The following is an 18748-nucleotide window of genomic DNA, read 5'->3' as shown; positions in this document are numbered from 1 at the left end:
ATGTTCACTGTAAGTTTTTCACAGATGCCCTTTACCAAATTAAGGCATTTTTTTTCTCTCCCTAGAGCTTCATCATGATAGATTATTGGATTTTATGAGTTTGTTCATTTTATTAATGTGGTATATATTCAGATATTAAGCTAACCTTGGATTCCTGGGATGAATCCCACTTGGTCATGGTACCTCATCTTTGTTATATGTTTCTGGATTTAGTATTTTGGTGAGGATTTTTGCATCTATATTCATAAGGGATATAGGTCTGTAGTTTTCTTGTGCTATTTTGTGTGGCATTGATATTAGGACAATATTGGCCTCAAAGAAAGATTTGGGAGTTGTTTCCTCCTCTTCTATTTTGGAAGAATGTGTGAAGAACTGGTCTTAAATCTTCTTTAAATGTTTGGTAAAATTTACCTGTGAAGCCACTTGGGCCTGGGCTTTTCTTTATGGGAAGTCTTAAAATATTAATTAAATCTCTTCCCTTGTTACAGACCCATTCAGGGTGTTTATTTCTTCTTGAATTAGTTTTGGTAGTTTGTGTCTTTCTAGGAATCTGTCCATGTCATTTATCTAGTTTTTTGACAAATAGTTGTTCACAGTATTCCCTTATAATTCTTTTTATTTCTGTAAGGTCAGTAGTTATGTCTTTTGTTCTTAATTTTAGTAATTTTGAGTCTTCTTTCTTTCTTGGTCAGTCTAACTAAAAGATTGTCAACTTTGTTTATATTTTCAAAGAACCAGCTTCAGTTTCATTGATATTTCTCTTCTGTTTTTCTATTCTGTTCTTCTATTTCATTTATTTCCACTCCAGTCTTAATTCTTCCTTCCTTCTGCTTCCTGTGGTTTAGTTGTTTCTTCTTTTTTAGTTCCTCAAGGCAAAAGTTTAGGCTATTTATTTGATATTTTTCTTCTTTTTAAAGGTGGACATTAACAGCAATAAATTTCTCTTTAAGCGCTGCTTTTGCTGCATGCCATACGTTTTGGCATGTTGTGTTTTTGTTTTCATCCATCACAAAGTATTTTCTAATTTCCCTTGTGATTTCTTCTTTGACTCATTGGTTATTTATGAGTTTGGTGTTTAATTTTCATGTATTTGTCAATTTCCAAAAAAAAATTTCCTTTTGTTATTGATTTCTACTTTTTTTTTTGCACTTTTAAAAAATGTATTTATTTTTATTTATTTTTGGCTGCATTGGGTCTTCATTGCTGCACACGGGCTTTCTGTAGTTGCAGTGAGTGGGGGCTACTCTTCATTGCGGTGCGCAGGCTTCTCACTGCAGTGGCTTCTCTTGTTGCAAAGCAGGGGCTCTAGGTGCGTGGGCTCAGTAGTTGTGGCACGTGGGCTCAATAGTTGTGGCTCACGGGCTCTAGAGCACAGGCTCAGTAGTTGTGGCACACGGGCTTAGTTGCTCCATGGCATGTGGGATCCTCCCAGACGAGGGCTTGAACCCGTGTCACCTGCATTGGCAGGCAGATTCTTAACCACTGTGCCACCAGGGAAGCCCTTGATTTCTACTTTAATTCCATGTAGTCAGAGAATATGCTTTGTATGATTTCATCCTTCCAAATTTATTGAGGCTCATTTTATTACCTAACATGTGATCTGTTCCAGAGAATGTTCAACGTACACTTGCAAAGTATGAGTATATTCTTCTGTTTTGGATGGAATGTTCTATAGATGTCTGTTTGGTCTAATTGATTTATAGTTTTGTTCAAGGAGGCTTATTATTAATTGATTGTATTTTGTTGCTAGTCTTCTAAGCAAAATAATCTAGGAAACATTAGAATACAATTTAAGAAAAACTAGAAGATGAAATAAAACTTCTGAAGTCTGAATCAAAATGTCAGAAGTAACAGCAAAATATTGCAGAGTTTTAATTTTTTGTAGGAAGCTACATAGACTTCCTTAGTTCAGACAGAAGTAATAGTCTTCAATTGGGCAGCATTTGTGGGCATTTGTGATTGATTGTGCACGTGCGCACACGCGCGCACACACACACACACACACACTCTCACACTCACTCACCCCTCTAATACCTTATGGCACAAGATGGGATAAAAAGTGAACTAACCGAGAGAGGTATAATCCCATAATCGTAAAAAATTTAAATACATATACCAAAAACTGATAACAACATTGCTTTTTTCCTGTCAGTTCTCTCCTTCATACTTCAATATTTTTAATGATGTCTAACAATAATTTAAGATAGGTGCTCATGGACTTCCCTAGCGGTCCAGTGGTTAAGACTCCGAGCTTCCACTGCAGGGGGCACGGGTTTGATCCCTGGTCAGGCAACTAAGATCCCACGTGCCGCGACTCACAGCCAAAAATTAAAAAAACAAAAATACAAACGAACAAACAAGAAAAAAAGATAGGTGCTCATGTTTTAAGTGAACAAAGGTATGTTTGTATATTTGATCATTAGAAAGCTCTTTCACATATGGAAATTTGAAACCATTCAATGGGAATGAAACTGAGCTTTAGAAATGAACCTTACTAGCAAGGTATTTATTTTCACAGTGTAAAAAAGAAAAAAAAGTTTGTTAAGAACATAACATTTTTTGTATCTATATTCCCTTATTTCTCTTTCAGGGGCAGCCTTGAATCCTTCAGAGCAGAGTCATCAGGGAAAAGGATTTCCGATCATGTTATCCAAGGTACAGTGTGTGCGCATGGGGAATGACCCTTGAACCCTGTTGCATATATAATTGAGTGTAAGGAATGAAGTTATCAGGCAGAAAAATGCTGTATTTGCAGGTACTTTTTAAATTCTGGAGAGCTTTAGCTCTCATTCTTGTTCATTTATTTGGGGATTCAGGAAATTGGAGATTTGTAAATGTTTGAAGAGTTAAGAGCTTTGTCCTCTCAGTGATCTGTCAGAGATGAGTCTTAGAACTTTTAAGAGTACTGTAAGTTACGCATTTGTCTTAACTCAGCTTTTAGTTTTCCTGTTCTAGTGTTTTGCATGTTACTGTTAGTTTTTATTAAAGCAAATTAGCGGTGATCATTTTTACAGCAATAGAAGTCATTTAAAATTGACTATAGGGCTTCCCTGGTGGTGCGGTGGTTGGGAGTCCGCCTGCCGATGCAGGGGACGCGGGTTTGTGGCCTGGTCCGGGAAGATCCCACATGCCGCGGAGCGGCTGGGCCTGTGAGCCATGGCCGCTGAGCCTGCGTGTCCGGAGCCTGTGCTCCACAGCGGGAGAGGCCACAACAGTGAGAGGCCCGTGTACCGCAAAAAAAAAAAAAAAAAATTGACTATAATTATGACTTTGATACTTGAGTTTTTACCGTTGGTATGGAATATATATAACAGTGAATACTACTGAATAAAATAGAATAACTTTGCATTCTACTAGCTTTCTTCTAAATTAGATTCCACCCCGTTGCACTGTACAGTCCCAGGGGGAGCTTTGGATTTCTGTTGGGGTTCTGTTCTTTCTAGACTTTATGAAATTGAATTATACTTTAATATGTATTTCTTCTCCTAGGAAACAGCTAGTGTCACAGCGGATAATGTTCTTATTCCTGAACATAATGAAAAAGGTAAGAAAAACAAAACAACTTTTCTTTAAATCATGTTTTCCTTTAAGTGAATTCATGAATTCTTTTAAGTGAAATTTAGAAAGATCCAATAAACATAATAACTATTCATTAATATGCAGATTCAGGATAAATTTTTCATAGATATCAAAATATTCTCAATTTTGACTGACACATAGTTCTGATAGGTGGTACATTATTGTTATATTAAAAATTCATTGGCCAGTAAAGAGCATAATTGTGGTCTCAGGAGAATTTCATGACATTTGCTATTTTTATGTGTCATAGGAAGACATTTAAAAATTATGTTGGGTTTTATACAGTTTTAGAAATTTTCATAGCACTTATAGAGAAATCTTTAGAGGTGGTTGTAGAGCAGTGCTGAAGGTCACTATGAAAATCAGTTATTTTCCACACCAACTTTCCTACTTTATCAGCAGGGCGAATAATTTACTTCTATCTGGGAATCATTCTGATAAACTTTAGTGGCTATTTAAGGCTGCCTAGCCTAATCTTTGCCACTAGATCCGATGCTTCTTTGGTTCAAAAGAGAATTAGAATAGTTAGATAAGGTTGTGGTCCTTTAATGTTTAGCAAAAAAGGTTTAAATCAAACAGACTAAGTGTGTAAATATAGCCAAAATTGGTCTCTGAAGCATTTAGCCAGGCTTTTCCCTTTGTATTTGATTACCTTTGAAATGTTTCCTCCCAATCTCTGCTTTACTCTGAGCAAGTTAGTTAGCCATTTAGAGGATTTGGCTTATGAAAAACGTTTCTCCCAGTCATGCTTAGAGAATATTATTTAGTCATATCAAAATTTCTACTTCTATAATTTTTTTTTTTTACTGGTTTTAGGTTCATAGTGGGTCAACAGCAATCTGTTGATTTAATGACAGGGAAACAGTCTTGGAAAAGTTTCCCCAACTAAGTTGTCTGGCTGATCTCTTTGGAAAGGTGATAGAATCACAGTGCTTTTGTTTGAATATCTAAAAAGCCATTGGCTCTGTGGGATGGTGGGAGCCAGGCCCAAGTAAATGTACAGAGAGCACATGGTGGGCTTCAGTTTTTGCTCCTGGGCCTTTCTCTGTTGACTTTTCACTGGGCCCTGATTTGTTTCTAGTAGGGAAGTCTTGGTTCTTTATAATGATGGTTGATTCTTAAAAAGAGAAAAAGTAACTTATCTTCTCCCTACTTTCCTTCCTAAGGAATATTGTTTAAATCCTCCATCAGCTTTCACAACGTCATAGAAGGAACCAGAAATTTCCACAAAGACTTTTTAATCGGAGAAGGGGAAATTTTTGAGGTATACAGAGTGGAAATCCAAAACCGAACATATGCCATTAAATTATTTAAACAGGTATGGAAAGAATTACTATCACAGGATATCCATTCCATTTACTGGCTCATATTTCACATTAAAATGTGTCATTTTTCATCAACATTGAAAGGAGGTATACTTGAAAATAAAATTTCATAAATGGAAATAAGATATATGACCTCTGGTGACTGGAGAAATGACTGAGAAATGAATGCCTGTCTTGCAGGAATGTGGAAGTTAAATCCTTCCCCTCCCCAGAGGTATGGCCTGAGAAAGACTTCTGAAAAGCGTAGTTAGGACCATTGGGACTTTGCTTAAGATGGTCGGATTGTGCTGGTCTGCTCCAGGTTTCCTGGCTTTCTAGGATGGGCAGCGCCCTCTCCATGCAGCTTCACGGGCTAAGCCACAGACTGATATTCGGTGCTACTTTATGAATCGTCTTCAATCGCAGTTCAGGAGCGGGGGAAAGCGGGGGCTTTGGTAGGAGCAGCACGGCAATGATCGGAGCAGGAGGTTAGAATACAGCTGAGTAGAGCCAGGGAAGCAGAAAGGCTATTGGGGTCCGACGCAGGAGTCAGGAGGAGGTAGGTCTGCACACGCATACCCAGAGAGCTGTTCTTCATTGTTGGTCCACAGCCAATAAACATTTACTAAACTTCTTTTACGGGCTGCGTGTTGGGTGGAGATGAATAAAGCATAGTTACATTCTCCAAGAGTTCCCAGCCTTATGGGGAAAACAGGTAAAGAACAGATTAAATTGCAGTGTGATAAGCACTTTAGCAGAGATTTGCCCCAAAGGTCATGGGAGCACATAGAAGATAGGCAGGGGAGGGGCTGGCACAGAGTAAGCACGCAGTAAACATTTCTTCAGTAAACAAATGGAAAAGTGGGTGAAAGGCAGTGACCTTTCAAGTGGATTTTGAAGGATAAGGAGAATTTACCAGGCAGCGAGGGAAGTACTTTCTAGATGGAAGAGATAGCAGGTGCCCAGGCCTAGAGGCACATGCATGAAAGCCTGTGTCTTACTCACAAAGACCAGTTCGTTTGGTGGAGTAGAGTTTAGTGTGAGAGGGTGGGAACGTAGTGGCATCAGGTGATACTGGAAAGATAGGTGAAGTCCATGGATGGTTTCTAAGTAGGAGAGTGAAAGGACGAGATTTGTGTTTTGAAGTATCACTTTGATTACCGGCCAGATGATGGACTGGAAGTTGGCAGGGGCACTGGAGGAAAGATGGCAGGAATTAGACTAGAGGTAGAAAGACCTGGCAGAGGGATATTTCAGATGTGTAAACTGAAGTGGATAGGGCTGAAACCTGTATTCTCCAGTTTAATATTAGAATCACCCAGGAAGCGTTTTCAAAACTGAGCTCTGCAGCATCTGGTTGGGTCAGAGTAGTGGTGGTGGTAGGCGTCCCCCGGTGGTTCAGATGTGTGACCTGTGTTGGTAACCACTCTAAGCCAGGGCAGAGGCAGTGGGGATGGCAAGGGAGGGTACTATGTCTGAAAGATGAGGTGAAATGGAGCAAATCTGGTGATCTGTTAGGGCTGGGGAAATAGGGGAGAAGGAGGGATCTGAGGTGGTTCCAGTTTTGCAGCTTAGATTACAGGGCCTCTTTAAAAAAATTATGAACCCAATTTGTCCATTTCCTCAAACTGCATTTGCCCCACTAATTCTGTATAGACATCTCAAGATTCCTGAGAAGATGAATGTCTAATGAAGAAATGAAACAATCTATTGTTATAACCATTCACCAAGAAGAATGTGGTTACTCTAGAGGTGTCCTAACTGAAGGCTGCTTCTTGGGGCCCGTGTGTCCCTGGCCCCATTTGTACATTCTCTTCTGGTTGAGCCCCAGGGCCACCTCCCCAAAGACTCCATGCGTCTACTTTCCTCTTCTCTCCGCAGCTGCCACCAACTCACACTCCCTCTTGGGAGTATTCTTTCCAGGGGTCTGGCTTCAGAATGGGATGTCTTTGCCCTTTTTGTCCCGAAGACAATGATCATTTCCTTGACTGCTTCCGACCCCTCCAGGATGGTTTTGGTGACCCTCCTCTGTACAGTCGCAGGAAAATACCACTGTCTCATAGTATTGATTTCTGCATCTGCCTCTCCCAGTGGACTGGATGGTTTTCTTTAAGGAGCTTTTATTTATCTTTGTATCCCAGTGCTGTATTACAGAGCCTGGCCTATAGTAGTTGCTCAATAAATGTTTGTTAGGTGAATTGAATGAAGCACATAGGCTGTTTTCATGAATTTAGTTGCTATTCAGTATTAGTAAAAAGGCAGGAGGTACCAAAGTTACCCAAGACCTAGAGATTGTACAAACTCCTACACACACATACATATCAGGAAAAATGAGATAATTTAATGAAGCCTTAGCCACAGAACATTTTTTACTAGAAATGTAGTTTTGTAACATTGAGACCTTAATTTCGGTAACCTTTCTTAGAGGGACTGAGGCTGGGAACTGTACTTAGGTGTGTTAGATTAGTGCATCCAGCTCACCTGGGGATCTTACAGTGCAGATTCTGATTCAGCACATTTGGGTAGGGACCTGAGACTCAGCATTTCCCACCAGCTCCCAGAGAAGCACAGAACAGACTTTGAGCAGCAAGAGTGCTAGGGTAGCATGAACACAAAAACTAACCCCTTCACTTTTTCAGATTAAGAAAACGAGGACCCCAGGGAGGTTTGGTGACAATAAGTCACAAATAATGAGTGTTAGAGGTGGGCCTGACACCCAGTCCACTCGCTCCCAGGGCAGTGGTTTTTTAAAATGTAAATTCTCATAATGTGGTCCTTGCAAATGATTTGTTAGACTAGTTTATTGTTTCTGACTTCTTGGGTTAACTTGGAAAATAGTTTCCAGGATTCCTGTTGGATTTCTCTCCCTTTGTTCCTGAGGACAGAGAGCTCTAAAAACTCTGCCATGGGACTTCCCTGGTGGTGCAGTGGTTAAGAATCCACCTGCCAATGCAGGGGACACGGGTTCGACCGCTGGTCCAGGAAGATCCCACACGCCGTGGAGCAGCTAAGCCCGTGCACTACAACTACTGAGCCTGCGCTCTAGAGCCCGTGCTCCGCAACAAGAGAAGCCACTGCAATGAGAAGCCCGCGCACCACAACGGAGAGTAGCCCCTGCTCGCAGCAACTAGAGAAAGCCCATGCACAGCAACGAAGACCCAGTGCAGCCAAAAAATAAATAAATATTAAGAAAGAAAACAAAAAAGAACTCTGCCCTGTCTAGCAATTTGCAGACGATAACTGGAGCACACTTACTTTAACCCTTTCATGGTAGAAGTTAGGAATTTGCGATTCAGAGACACGCAACGATGTCAGGTGTATGAAGCCATCGAGAACAGTGGAGGTGCTCCATACCATATTATTGAATTCATTAATTTATTATGAATAATTATGTCAGGCACTCTGCTAGCTTCTGAATCTTCTTTGAAGTAAGGAGTTATATGTTTCATTTTCCTAGTGGGCCCATTTTTTCAAAATTAGTACAAAGGTAAACTTGAACCAACAGCCAAATGACCCAAGTCATAAATGCCAAATTATTGAAATCAATTCTAATCAGAATACAACTATCACAACCAGGATTCTTTGAGATCAAGCGGGGAGTTTCTGTTATGGGATTTTCTTTGAATACATATTTTTGAATTCATATAAATGTGTACAAAATATGGTGAAAGGATTTGAATATAAAATAGAGCAGTATGATACATTTCATGAAAAACTTCTAATTCAAAAGCAGTGGTTCTCAATCTGTTTTGGGGTTAATGGATTTTTGAAAGTCTGATGCAAGCTAAGGATCCTCTCCCCAGAAAAATGTTCATATGCATTTATGCCATAAAGTATCTAATTTCAGGGAGACTATAGACCCTAGGTAAGAATCCCAGAAATAGAGAGATCCTTTCCTTATTTTTTTTCTTGTGTTTCTGTATGATATTTAGGGGAAAACAATGCAATGTAAGAAACAATGGAAGAGCTTTTTATCTGAGCTTGAAGTTTTACTGCTGTGAGTATATTGCTTTGGATTTCTCCACTTGTGCCTGGTTTTCATCTCTGTTCATCTTTGATTCTACAGCACAGAGCTTGGCATGGTTGGCATTTAATAAATGTGGGTTGGATGTTAGAACATCGGGTAAAATTTTGACATCTGCTTTAGTATATTCCTTGGAATACATTTTAAAATAGACCATTTACATAATTCACTTGAACATATTTTAACAAGCAACCGTCACAAGGAAATGGGTTAAATCATGTGTGACTAACATGACTGAATGTAAACTAATTCTTAGAACTTTAGAATTGTATATATTTTACCATTTCCCCCCTTTCTTAGAGACATTCCAGTCAAGAAACTGTTTCATCAATATAGACCTCTTCTGGAAGAGAGTTTTAGGCAAAGAAATCAAGTGCTTTCGATGTGCACATTATTTTCTGGGAATTCATTCATGAACTTGAAAATCCTTGGAGACAAACTAAAATGACTTCATTTTCATATATATTCATATCTGCAGCTGTGCAACCTGTCTCACTGAAGGCCCCTAACCCTATAGAGTTCAGTCATCACCCTTTACAAACAGAAAATGTTCTTTTCAGATGTTTTCTAAACCAATACATGAATTGGGGGGAGAGAGGTATTATCCTAAATCCTTCTCCGTTTATACCCAGGACCAGAAATCAAAATGTTAGAGGCTAAGTATAAACACTTAATATATCATTTAGTCAACAAAAAACTAAAACCAAAGTTGTAATAAGGTTTTTATATTTAAACTTTATTTCTTTGCTTATGAATAAATAATAAGTTCAGACACTTCAAAATGCCAAAAGGGCAAAATTCCAAAATTCCAAAAGGGCAAAATTCCAAAAAAGCCAAGAGATTTTCTTCCACTATTCTCATCCAGCCACCCAGCTGATTTTCCCAAAGGCAACAGCGTTGTCAGTTTCCTGTATATCTTTTCAGAGATATTTTATGTGCAAGCATATATGTATTTTGTTTTCTTACTTTCCTCTTCTCACACAAGAGGTAGCATGCATACGTTGTTCACTTTGCTTATTTTAGTATTCCACTGTGTGCCGTGCTGTAATGTAGTCAACCGTTTTCCTACTGATGGATGTTTAGATTTCTCCTAATCTTTCACTTAAAAAAAAATGCTACAACAAGAAACCTTTTATATATGTTATTTCAGACCTGTTAGAAAACTTATCTAAGTTTTAATATCGCTTAGAAAACTAAGAAAGCTTCACATAAATAAAATTATAGGGTCAAATGGTTGTATGTGTTACATGTTACCACATTGTCCTCCAGTAGAAGCTGTTCGAATTTACACTTATACCAGTCATATGTTAGAGTGCCTGGTTCCCCATATTCTTGATAACATAGTGTTTATTCTTTTAGTTTTTTCTGATGTGCTAAGTGGAAATGGTTTCTCAGTGTAGTTTAAATTTCTTTTTCTATGATGAATGAATCTTTTCATATATTGAGATGTATTTCCTTTTCCATGAAATATCTGTTAATGTTTTTTGCCCTTTTTTTTTATTAGGCTGTTGGGTTTTTTCTTAATGGTTTGTAAGAGCATTTTATATATTAGAGAAAATTAGCCCTATTTTTATGTTACAAGATACAAATAATTTTTTACCACATTTTCATTTGTCTTTGCTTATTCTAGTTTGGGCCATGTGGAAACAGTTTTCATGTAGTTGAATTTAATCTATACTTTCTCTTATGGAGTCTGGGTTTTATATTATAGTTTAAAAGGCCTTCCCCACTGAGAGGTTATAAAAGAATTATGCCATTTTTTCCAAGTACTTTTATATTTTCATTTTTTACATTTGTATATCTGATCCATTTGGATTTATTCTGCTGAGGCATTTATGTATTACTTTAGGGAGAATTAACAACTATGACATTGAATATTCCTGGTGTGCCATCATTATCATTTATATTGCTAATATTTCTTTAGTTTTAGGCCTTATACCAAGTACTTCACATGTATTAATTCTTTAATCCTCACAACAGTCCTGTGAGGTGAGTCCTACTACTATGCCCATTTTGCAGATGAGGAAACTGAGGCAGAGCGTACTTTTTTTTTTTTTTTTAACAAGATCCAGTTTATTTCCTGAATCATACTCAATCTCCCTCTTCTCAGACATTTGCTAGTAAATAGGTCAGAGGCAGGCTTCTCCTCTTAGAACATACTGTCTGGAGTGGGTTTAGGGGAGAAGTGCACAGGCAAACAGGCAATTTCAGTAAGTTAAATAATAAGACAAGCAAGTACAGAGCACTGAGGGAGGAGGAAATGCTAATTTGGGGAGGCGGGTGGGCGGCAGAGTAGGTGTCTTGGAAAAAGTAACGTCTAAGCTGAGACCTGAGGATGAGGTTTTTTTGTTTAATATTAAGGGAACTACTTAAGGGATTGTATTATGTGTTTATGTATGTATACTTACACACACCCACACATTGCCTTTCTTGAGGAAGAAGGAATAGAGGGACTCAGAAGGGAGGTATATATATATATATATATATATATATATATATACACACACACACACACAGACACACATGCACACACACACGTGTGTTTTATAGGTAAGTTTTGCTACTGAAGAAATGTGTAATAGGATTTTTTTTTTTTTTTTTTTTTTGCGGTACGTGGGCCTCTCACTGCTGTGGCCTCTCCCATTGCGGAGCACAGGCTCCAGACGCTCAGGCTCAGCGGCCATGGCTCACGGGCCCAGCCGCTCCACGGCATGTGGGATCCTCCCGGAACCCGTGTCCCCTGCATCGGCAGGCATACTCTCAACCACTGCACCACCAGGGAAGCCCTATAATAGGATTTTATATATAACACCATTTATGGAAAAACAGCTTTATTTATTTTAATATCACCAGGCATGCCTAAGACATAGAAGGTGTTCCATAAATAATTGTTGAATTGAGCTGAGTTCACAGTATGTGTGGTGAATTTCACATGTTTTATATTTCATAGCTGTTACTGGGTTCCATTGGTTTTCACAGTGATGACACATGCCCTCAAGAAATAGAGTTTTTTTTAAAAAGAACCTGAAAAATGTATACAATACTGACACAGAATTCTGGGATTTAAAAATCAGTGATGTGTTTTTCAACATCAAACTTTACTAGTCACATGGGTTTCAGGTAACACTACAAGCTTTCTGAAGGCACTGGATGTCTCTTAACTGTGTGACTGGGGCCTAGTACAGCACTTGACATGGTAGCATTCAGTAAATGGATGAATGAAAACAGTCTTCCGAACTCTTCTATTTTGGTGATTTTAGTTACACATGTATACCTGAAGCAATGAAATGGATAATTTCACTTGTATTATCTTTAATAAATAAGTTATATTGGGTTTCATGTTGATAAAAATAAGTTAATATCAAATATTGTTTTCTATTTGTTGTAAAGTTCCCCAAACCCCAAATCTTAAGAACTCTTTACTTTCTTAAGATGTCTGTCTTATATTTGGATATTGGCTAATATCTGTCAGAACGCTTTAGACCAATTTGGAAGGCAAATCTGTATCATGTGTCCATTGAAATTCCTTCTCTCTTGGCCAAATTTATATTCTGCTTTATACCTATTCCCCAACCCACCCTACCATCCCCCTAACAGTGTTATTCATTTCCTATTTGAATAAACAGTTTGATGGATTTAAAAAATCTTTTGTTTCAAGGTTCCAACATCCAAACATATTGGAGTTGGCTGCATATTTTACAGAGAGTGAGAAGTTTTGCCTGGTTTATCCGTATATGAGAAATGGATCACTTTTTGACAGATTACAGTGTGTAGTAAGTTATATCTATTACTCTGCCTGATACTCTGACCCTCTAAAGCCCTGAGGCAGCTGCTGAAATACTTGAGCTATTGTGTGTTGTGCAACCTGGTGGCCAGAAGAGTTGCTGGGTCCTTACTCCTCATTGATACCACGTCTCAAATGAGTTTACATCAACTACCCTTATTTCTCAGATAATTTTTATTTGCATAACTTTACGCAAAGTACGATTCAGTACAAAGGATAGACATAAAAGTGATAGACACCTTAAAGAGAAGGAACGAGGTTGAATAAATGCCATGGTTTCTCTTTTGTGATGTTTCTGAAAGATAAGTTTTAAAAACTGATTCCAAATTGGTTAAATTTCAATTAAGATGAGAATAAAAACGGACTATTTTCAGTTACCCACACTATTGTGCCACAATAATTTTAAAATCTTGTTTAATGAACTCTTAAACATCTTATTAGCCATACTTCAATTAAGATAACATTGAAATTATTGAGTATTTCCATTGCCTATAAAGGGGCCTAGAACCAGCGTTGGTAGTAGAGGAAAACCTATTTTGAATTAAAAATCGGTTATGGTAAACTACAGTGTTCATTTACCCCCTCTCGCCACCTCCTCATTAGCGTTTATTGGTTTTTAACTCAGAAAATACAACCAAACCAACTACTGTTGTCTTTTCAGGGTGACACAGCCCCACTCTCTTGGCACATTCGAATCAGTATATTAATAGGAACAACCAAAGCCGTTCAGTACTTGCACAACACGGAACCGTGCTCCGTCATCTGTGGCAGTATATCAAGGTAAATTATCCCAGAGCTGTAGGTTACAGCTGAAGCCCCCTTTCATCATCATGGATGAGTCGGACTTCACCCTATTTTCTGTCTATAGTTTCCCTGGTGTGTGTGTGTATGTGTTAAGAAATCTCATTGAAGTATTTAAAATCTTACCTTTTAATGAAAACATGTCTACCCACTTTTAAAGGCTGCACTTATATTGCCAATCGGAGAGTTTGTATTATCTTTGGGAATTATTAATGAACAGTGTAGGATAGACAGTTTTGTGTATTTTATTAATTATACCGCACAGCACACTGTGAAATGAACCTGTATTCATCTCACTTTTTTAAAAAAAGAAACTGAGGTCTCAGGAAAGGTTAAGTGGCTTATACAGGGACTCCTCACAAGATAACAGTAGTGATCGGCAATTTAAATTCTTCCTCCTTGAGTCTCCAGCCTCCTGCCATGCCACTGAGCCCGCTGCCTCCTAGCTGTAGGTACTCACCTGTGACAAGCTGAGCGGCAATCCCAGTGTTCATTTTTGAGACACGTGAGAAAATTAGAAGCGACATCTTCCGTCTTCTTTCTTCTTCAGCAGACGTAAAGAATCATTCAGACAGAGTATATCCTGTAGCAACCCCCCCCACCGCACCCCCACCCCGCTGTGCATTTTTCCTGTGTGCCCTTCATCATGAACCTGTCTCAAAGTAGGTAAATACACCTTTGCTGAATAGCAGAGGAGACTGAATTTAAAAGGCTCTGCCTCTTGTGAACCATCACCTAGTATCTTGGGAAAAGCTTTAAGTGCGCCTTCAAGTTGAACCCAAGAGGAACTGATTGCTTACTTTGTTTTTCTGGTGAAGTGAATTTCGTATAAAAGGACTCTAGATTTTGTTTCGTCCTGGGGGAGTGGTGGGGGTAGGGTGGAGGGGACACAACCCCTAGGCAATCTGCTCCTGTCGCAGTGTGGCAGTTCATCAACTGCCCGTGGAATCAGTGTAAAATTTGTGCGCCCTCATGGGGCCTGGGACAGAGATGGACAGTGAAAGTTTCAGCGGTCCGTGGAACCAACCCCTAGGTTCCACCTAGTGGAACCTCCCTCTTCCACTCAGCTCTCAGCCAGCTCAGCACTGTAGGTGCTTAAATATATGTTCTAACTGGGTAGATAGATAAATAAATACCTGGAATTTTGCTATACATATTCTTTCTTTGGTTTAAAGTGGCTTGAACTTTTTTTTTTTTTTTTTTTTGGTACGCGGGCCTCTCACTGTTGCGGCCTCTCCCATTGCGGAGCACAGGCTCCGGACGCGCATGCTCAGTGGCCATGGCTCATGGGCCCAGCCGCTCCGCGGCATGTGGGATCTTCCCGGACCGGGGCACGAACCCGTGTCCCCTGCATCGGCAGGCGGACTCTCAACCACTGCGCCACCAGGGAAGCCCTGAACTTATTTTTACTCCCATGAAGTAATCCATTAATTTTAAACATTTTCCTTTTGTGTGACTGATTCATTACCTCCTTTCCTGAAAGCAGAGCTTGATAGGAAAGAGGGATGAGAAGGGAGACAGTGTGGAGGTCCTCGTACTTGATGGGAGAGGGGGACAGGGAAGGCCACCGACCAGAGCAAAGGGAACATCAGGATCCCGGCTCTGCCTGAGTCACAAGGCTTTCCCACAGCTGACACTGGGCAGGGAGATTTGCATGTGCCCCTCCAGCACGGCTCTCCTGCTTTTAGGTCAGAGCACAGGCTGTGACCCTCATTTCTGCTTCCTCGTGATTGGCAAGTGTCTTCAGGCAAGTTCCCAGGAAGTAGGCTCAGAGGCAGAGATTTGCCTGCAGGGGAATTTTTTGAGAATGCTCTCCGGAATAACAAAAGTAAGGGAAGGAGGAGGAAGACAGAATCGGGCGGTTGGAGAAGCTGAGCTGGGATATGGAAGTAGAGGCCTCGGCAGATGCCACGGGGACTGCTGAAGTTGGGGTGGCCCTTAGAAACTATCCCCAGATGAGGCAAGGTGCTTGGGTTTTGGCATCCCTGCATCCAGCCATCCCTGAGTGGGGCTGTATTGGGGTGAGGCAGCTCCCTTCTCCCACTAGCAATTCCCAGGTTGGGGCTCAGCTGGGAGCCCTCAGCAGCCACGCCTCCCTGTTGGGGACCGAGTGCCTCCCTGGATCGGGAAGGAAGGATGGGGCCACACCACTGCAGCCGCCACAGTTAGGGAGGAAGTCGGCTGCATGGCGCGCTGCAAAATGTGACCAAATGATTTTCTTTTTCTTGTACTTTCCTCTCCACCTTCTTGCCATCCTGTCCTCTTAGTTCAGTATCCACAATTGTTTAAATCAGAGAGCTCTGGTTTAAGAAGCTGGCTTTAAAATGCGATTCTGAGCCAACTGCTTGACTCCTCTACGCCTCAGGTTTTTTCCTCTGCAAAGTGCTAATAAGAGAATAATAGCTTCTACCCCTTAGGGTTAAATGGCAGAAAGTCTATCTGCTGCTTGGCAAAGAGGATGCACTCACTAAATGGTGGCTCCTGTTACAATGGTCAAGAAGCGGTAGGAGTAGCAGAGGCGGAGGCTAAGAGATATTCTGGCCGGTCAGCCTTTTTACTTATCACCCTTTTACTTATTGTCTTGGTCCGTTTGGGCTGCTCTAACAGAAATACTGTAACTTGAGTGGCTTATACACAGTACACGTTTATTTCTCATAGTTCTGGAGGCTGGGAAATCCAAGATCATGGCCCTGGCCGACTGTGTGTCCCGTGAGAGCTCACAGATGGCCGTCTTTTCTCTGGTGGAAGGTGTGAGGGGTCTCTCTGGGGTCTCTTTTATGAGGGCACTAATCCCATTCATGAGGGGAGCCGTTATGACCTAATCACCTCCCAAAGGCCCCACCTCCTAATACCGTCACATTGAGGGTTAGGATTTCAACATAGGAATTTAGGGGGGACACAAATATTCAGTCCATAGCCCTTACCTCTGTCATCAATTTATTGCGTTTGAAAAGTGGACCTACAAACTAAGTTCTCTTTTAATAAAAATCTTTTCTGTGTTAGCACATGTTTATTGAACATTTTGCAAATCACATTCATTTTAGTTCACAAATATTTATGGGACATCTGCTGTGTGCAGAGCATTGTCTTAGACCACAGTGGGGGGAAGACATTGACGATCATAGTCTTGACCTGGAAGCTTCAACCTGGTGATCAGATCGATAGTGAAAACACAGAAAATATGTAGTGTGACACTATATATGCCTAGTGTGTGGTTGGTCTGAGAAGGCTAATTCTAATTAGGTAGTTCCAAGCCAAATCTTTGAGGAGATGGTCATTGTCAGTGGATTGGTTGAAAGAAGAGAAGAGAATATTCCTGGTGGAGGCATAATTTATTCAAGGGAACAGAGTAAAGAAATGCTGGGTGTATAATTAAATCAAGACAAGTTAGTTGAGGGACTTCCCTGGTGGTCCAGTGGCCAAGACTCCGCACTCCCAATGCAGGGGACCTGGGTTTGATCCCTGGTCAGGGAACTAGATCCCACGTGCCACAACTAAAGATCCCGCATGCCGCAACTAAGACCCGGCACAGCCAAATAAATAAATAAATAAACACTTAAAAAAAAAAAAAGACAAGTTGGTTGATTGGAGAGGAAAGGATGAAATTGGAGAATAATGAAAGATAAGACTGGAGAAAAATAAGGAAAATTGTGGGGAGAGGGTTGGATGGAGCTTTGAACACTTCCTAGGCTGAGGACCTGGGTTTGATAAGCTAAGCTCTTACAAGGGGCTCTGAGGCTTCTTCTCTCTGGGGTATAGGTGGGAACAGAAAGGTTCTGAAGTCTCTTAGGTGGTCTCACAATTTAAAAGGAGGCTATATCTTTCCAGCCAGTATCCCAGGTGTTTGTCTGGATGTGCTGAGCTATAAAATCAATTAAATAACACAGAGTGCTCAGCAGGTAATATTGATACGAGTAGCAAAAGAGATCTGATCAGAGAAAGGTAGAATTTCATGGAAGAGGCAGGATTGAGCTGGAAGTGAAGCTAGCAGTGTATTTTATTTTATTTTTTGTTGGTGAAGGGGCTGCTGCGGATTGTTGCCTTTCTGGGTTTTCCAGAGGGTTCAAGGGCTCAAACATAACCATCTATAGATTACACCCACCCAGTCATGTGTCAAGGTGTGGAATTCTGGGGCTCTGGGCATTGATTTGAGAATTGTGGTTTCACAAGGGTTCATCAGTGTGTCCCCGTCTGTTCCAGAGCAATTCAGCCCCCTCCACAGTCACTGCACTCTTGGCCTTTCTGCTGAGCCTGCCGGCAAAGGTGTTAATTAGTGCCAACTATAACAGTAGCCTTTCCCCCTTCCTTTGGTGATGTGCACACCTGTTCTCTAGAAACTGGAATGAGAACAGCTCATTTCATTCAGGGCACTGAACATCTGTCAGATGGTAATGACATTCAGTCCCCTGCAGTCTTGACCAAACGTGAATTGGCTGACCTAGATCACCCTCCTGAATCTCTTTTATTTTTATATTTTTAACATCTTTATTGGGTTATAATTGCTTTACAACGGTGTGTTAGTTTCTGCTTTATAACAAAGTGAATCAGTTATACATATACATATGTTCCCATATCTCTTCCCTCTTGCTGAATCTCTTTTAAATGAATCCTTTACTCCATTCTAAACTTGGGCCTCCCCGATTCTTGGTCCCACTGTGTACAGCCTTGTGCTTTCAGGGACGTCTGAAATCCCTACTATTCGGCCTTTGTCATATTAATTTTCTAATTCTTTGCGAGGAAAGGCAGCTTCTTGAAGAGATGTCATTTTATGGCACAGCCCTGATAATTGGCTCCAAAAAGGGCATCTCAGTATGTGTTAAAACAGTGACCTTTTCTGTGAGTAAGTCAGGGCCCTGTTTTTGTTGAAGTGAGAAATGGAAAACCTTTCTTTTCTTTTCTGCACTTGGGCCTCAGACTGATGAATCACCGAAGAGTTATCATGCATCATTTGACATTATTAAATATTGTTTTTAATAGTATGAAATAACATACAGTGTACGTAAAGTGACAGTGCAAAAAGCCAAATTGAAATAGTAAGCAGTACACAATTGTAGAACTACAACTTCAGGAATTAAAAAAAAAAGATTAAAAGTGGAGCATACCAAAATATCAATAAGGCTTTAATTAGATGGAGAGACTATGGCTTTTCATTTAATGGCTTATTTTTTACTTCTACTTGATATTAAATTCTTATTTAAGGATTATGTCTACTCTTATAATAAAAATAAAATTTATTAGAAAAATAATAACTCAGCA

General features: G+C 40.1%; 1 protein-coding gene across 1 annotated transcript in view; it reads left to right on the top strand.

The window, feature by feature from the left end:
• The window catches only part of IRAK3 (interleukin 1 receptor associated kinase 3), a 50372-nt gene that overhangs the window by 18782 nt on the left and 12842 nt on the right, over positions 1-18748 (top strand). The window contains exons 3-8 of the mRNA XM_060165497.1: positions 2591-2655; positions 3490-3544; positions 4746-4897; positions 8816-8880; positions 12566-12680; positions 13353-13471. Of these exons, the coding sequence (XP_060021480.1) occupies positions 2591-2655; positions 3490-3544; positions 4746-4897; positions 8816-8880; positions 12566-12680; positions 13353-13471 (571 nt within the window). The remainder of the gene's footprint in view (positions 1-2590; positions 2656-3489; positions 3545-4745; positions 4898-8815; positions 8881-12565; positions 12681-13352; positions 13472-18748) is intronic.

This window comes from Lagenorhynchus albirostris, chromosome 11 (genome assembly GCF_949774975.1).
Source record: "Lagenorhynchus albirostris chromosome 11, mLagAlb1.1, whole genome shotgun sequence".
NCBI classification, from domain to species: Eukaryota; Metazoa; Chordata; class Mammalia; order Artiodactyla; family Delphinidae; genus Lagenorhynchus; species Lagenorhynchus albirostris.
This window is presented reverse-complemented; position numbering and strand designations above follow the sequence as displayed.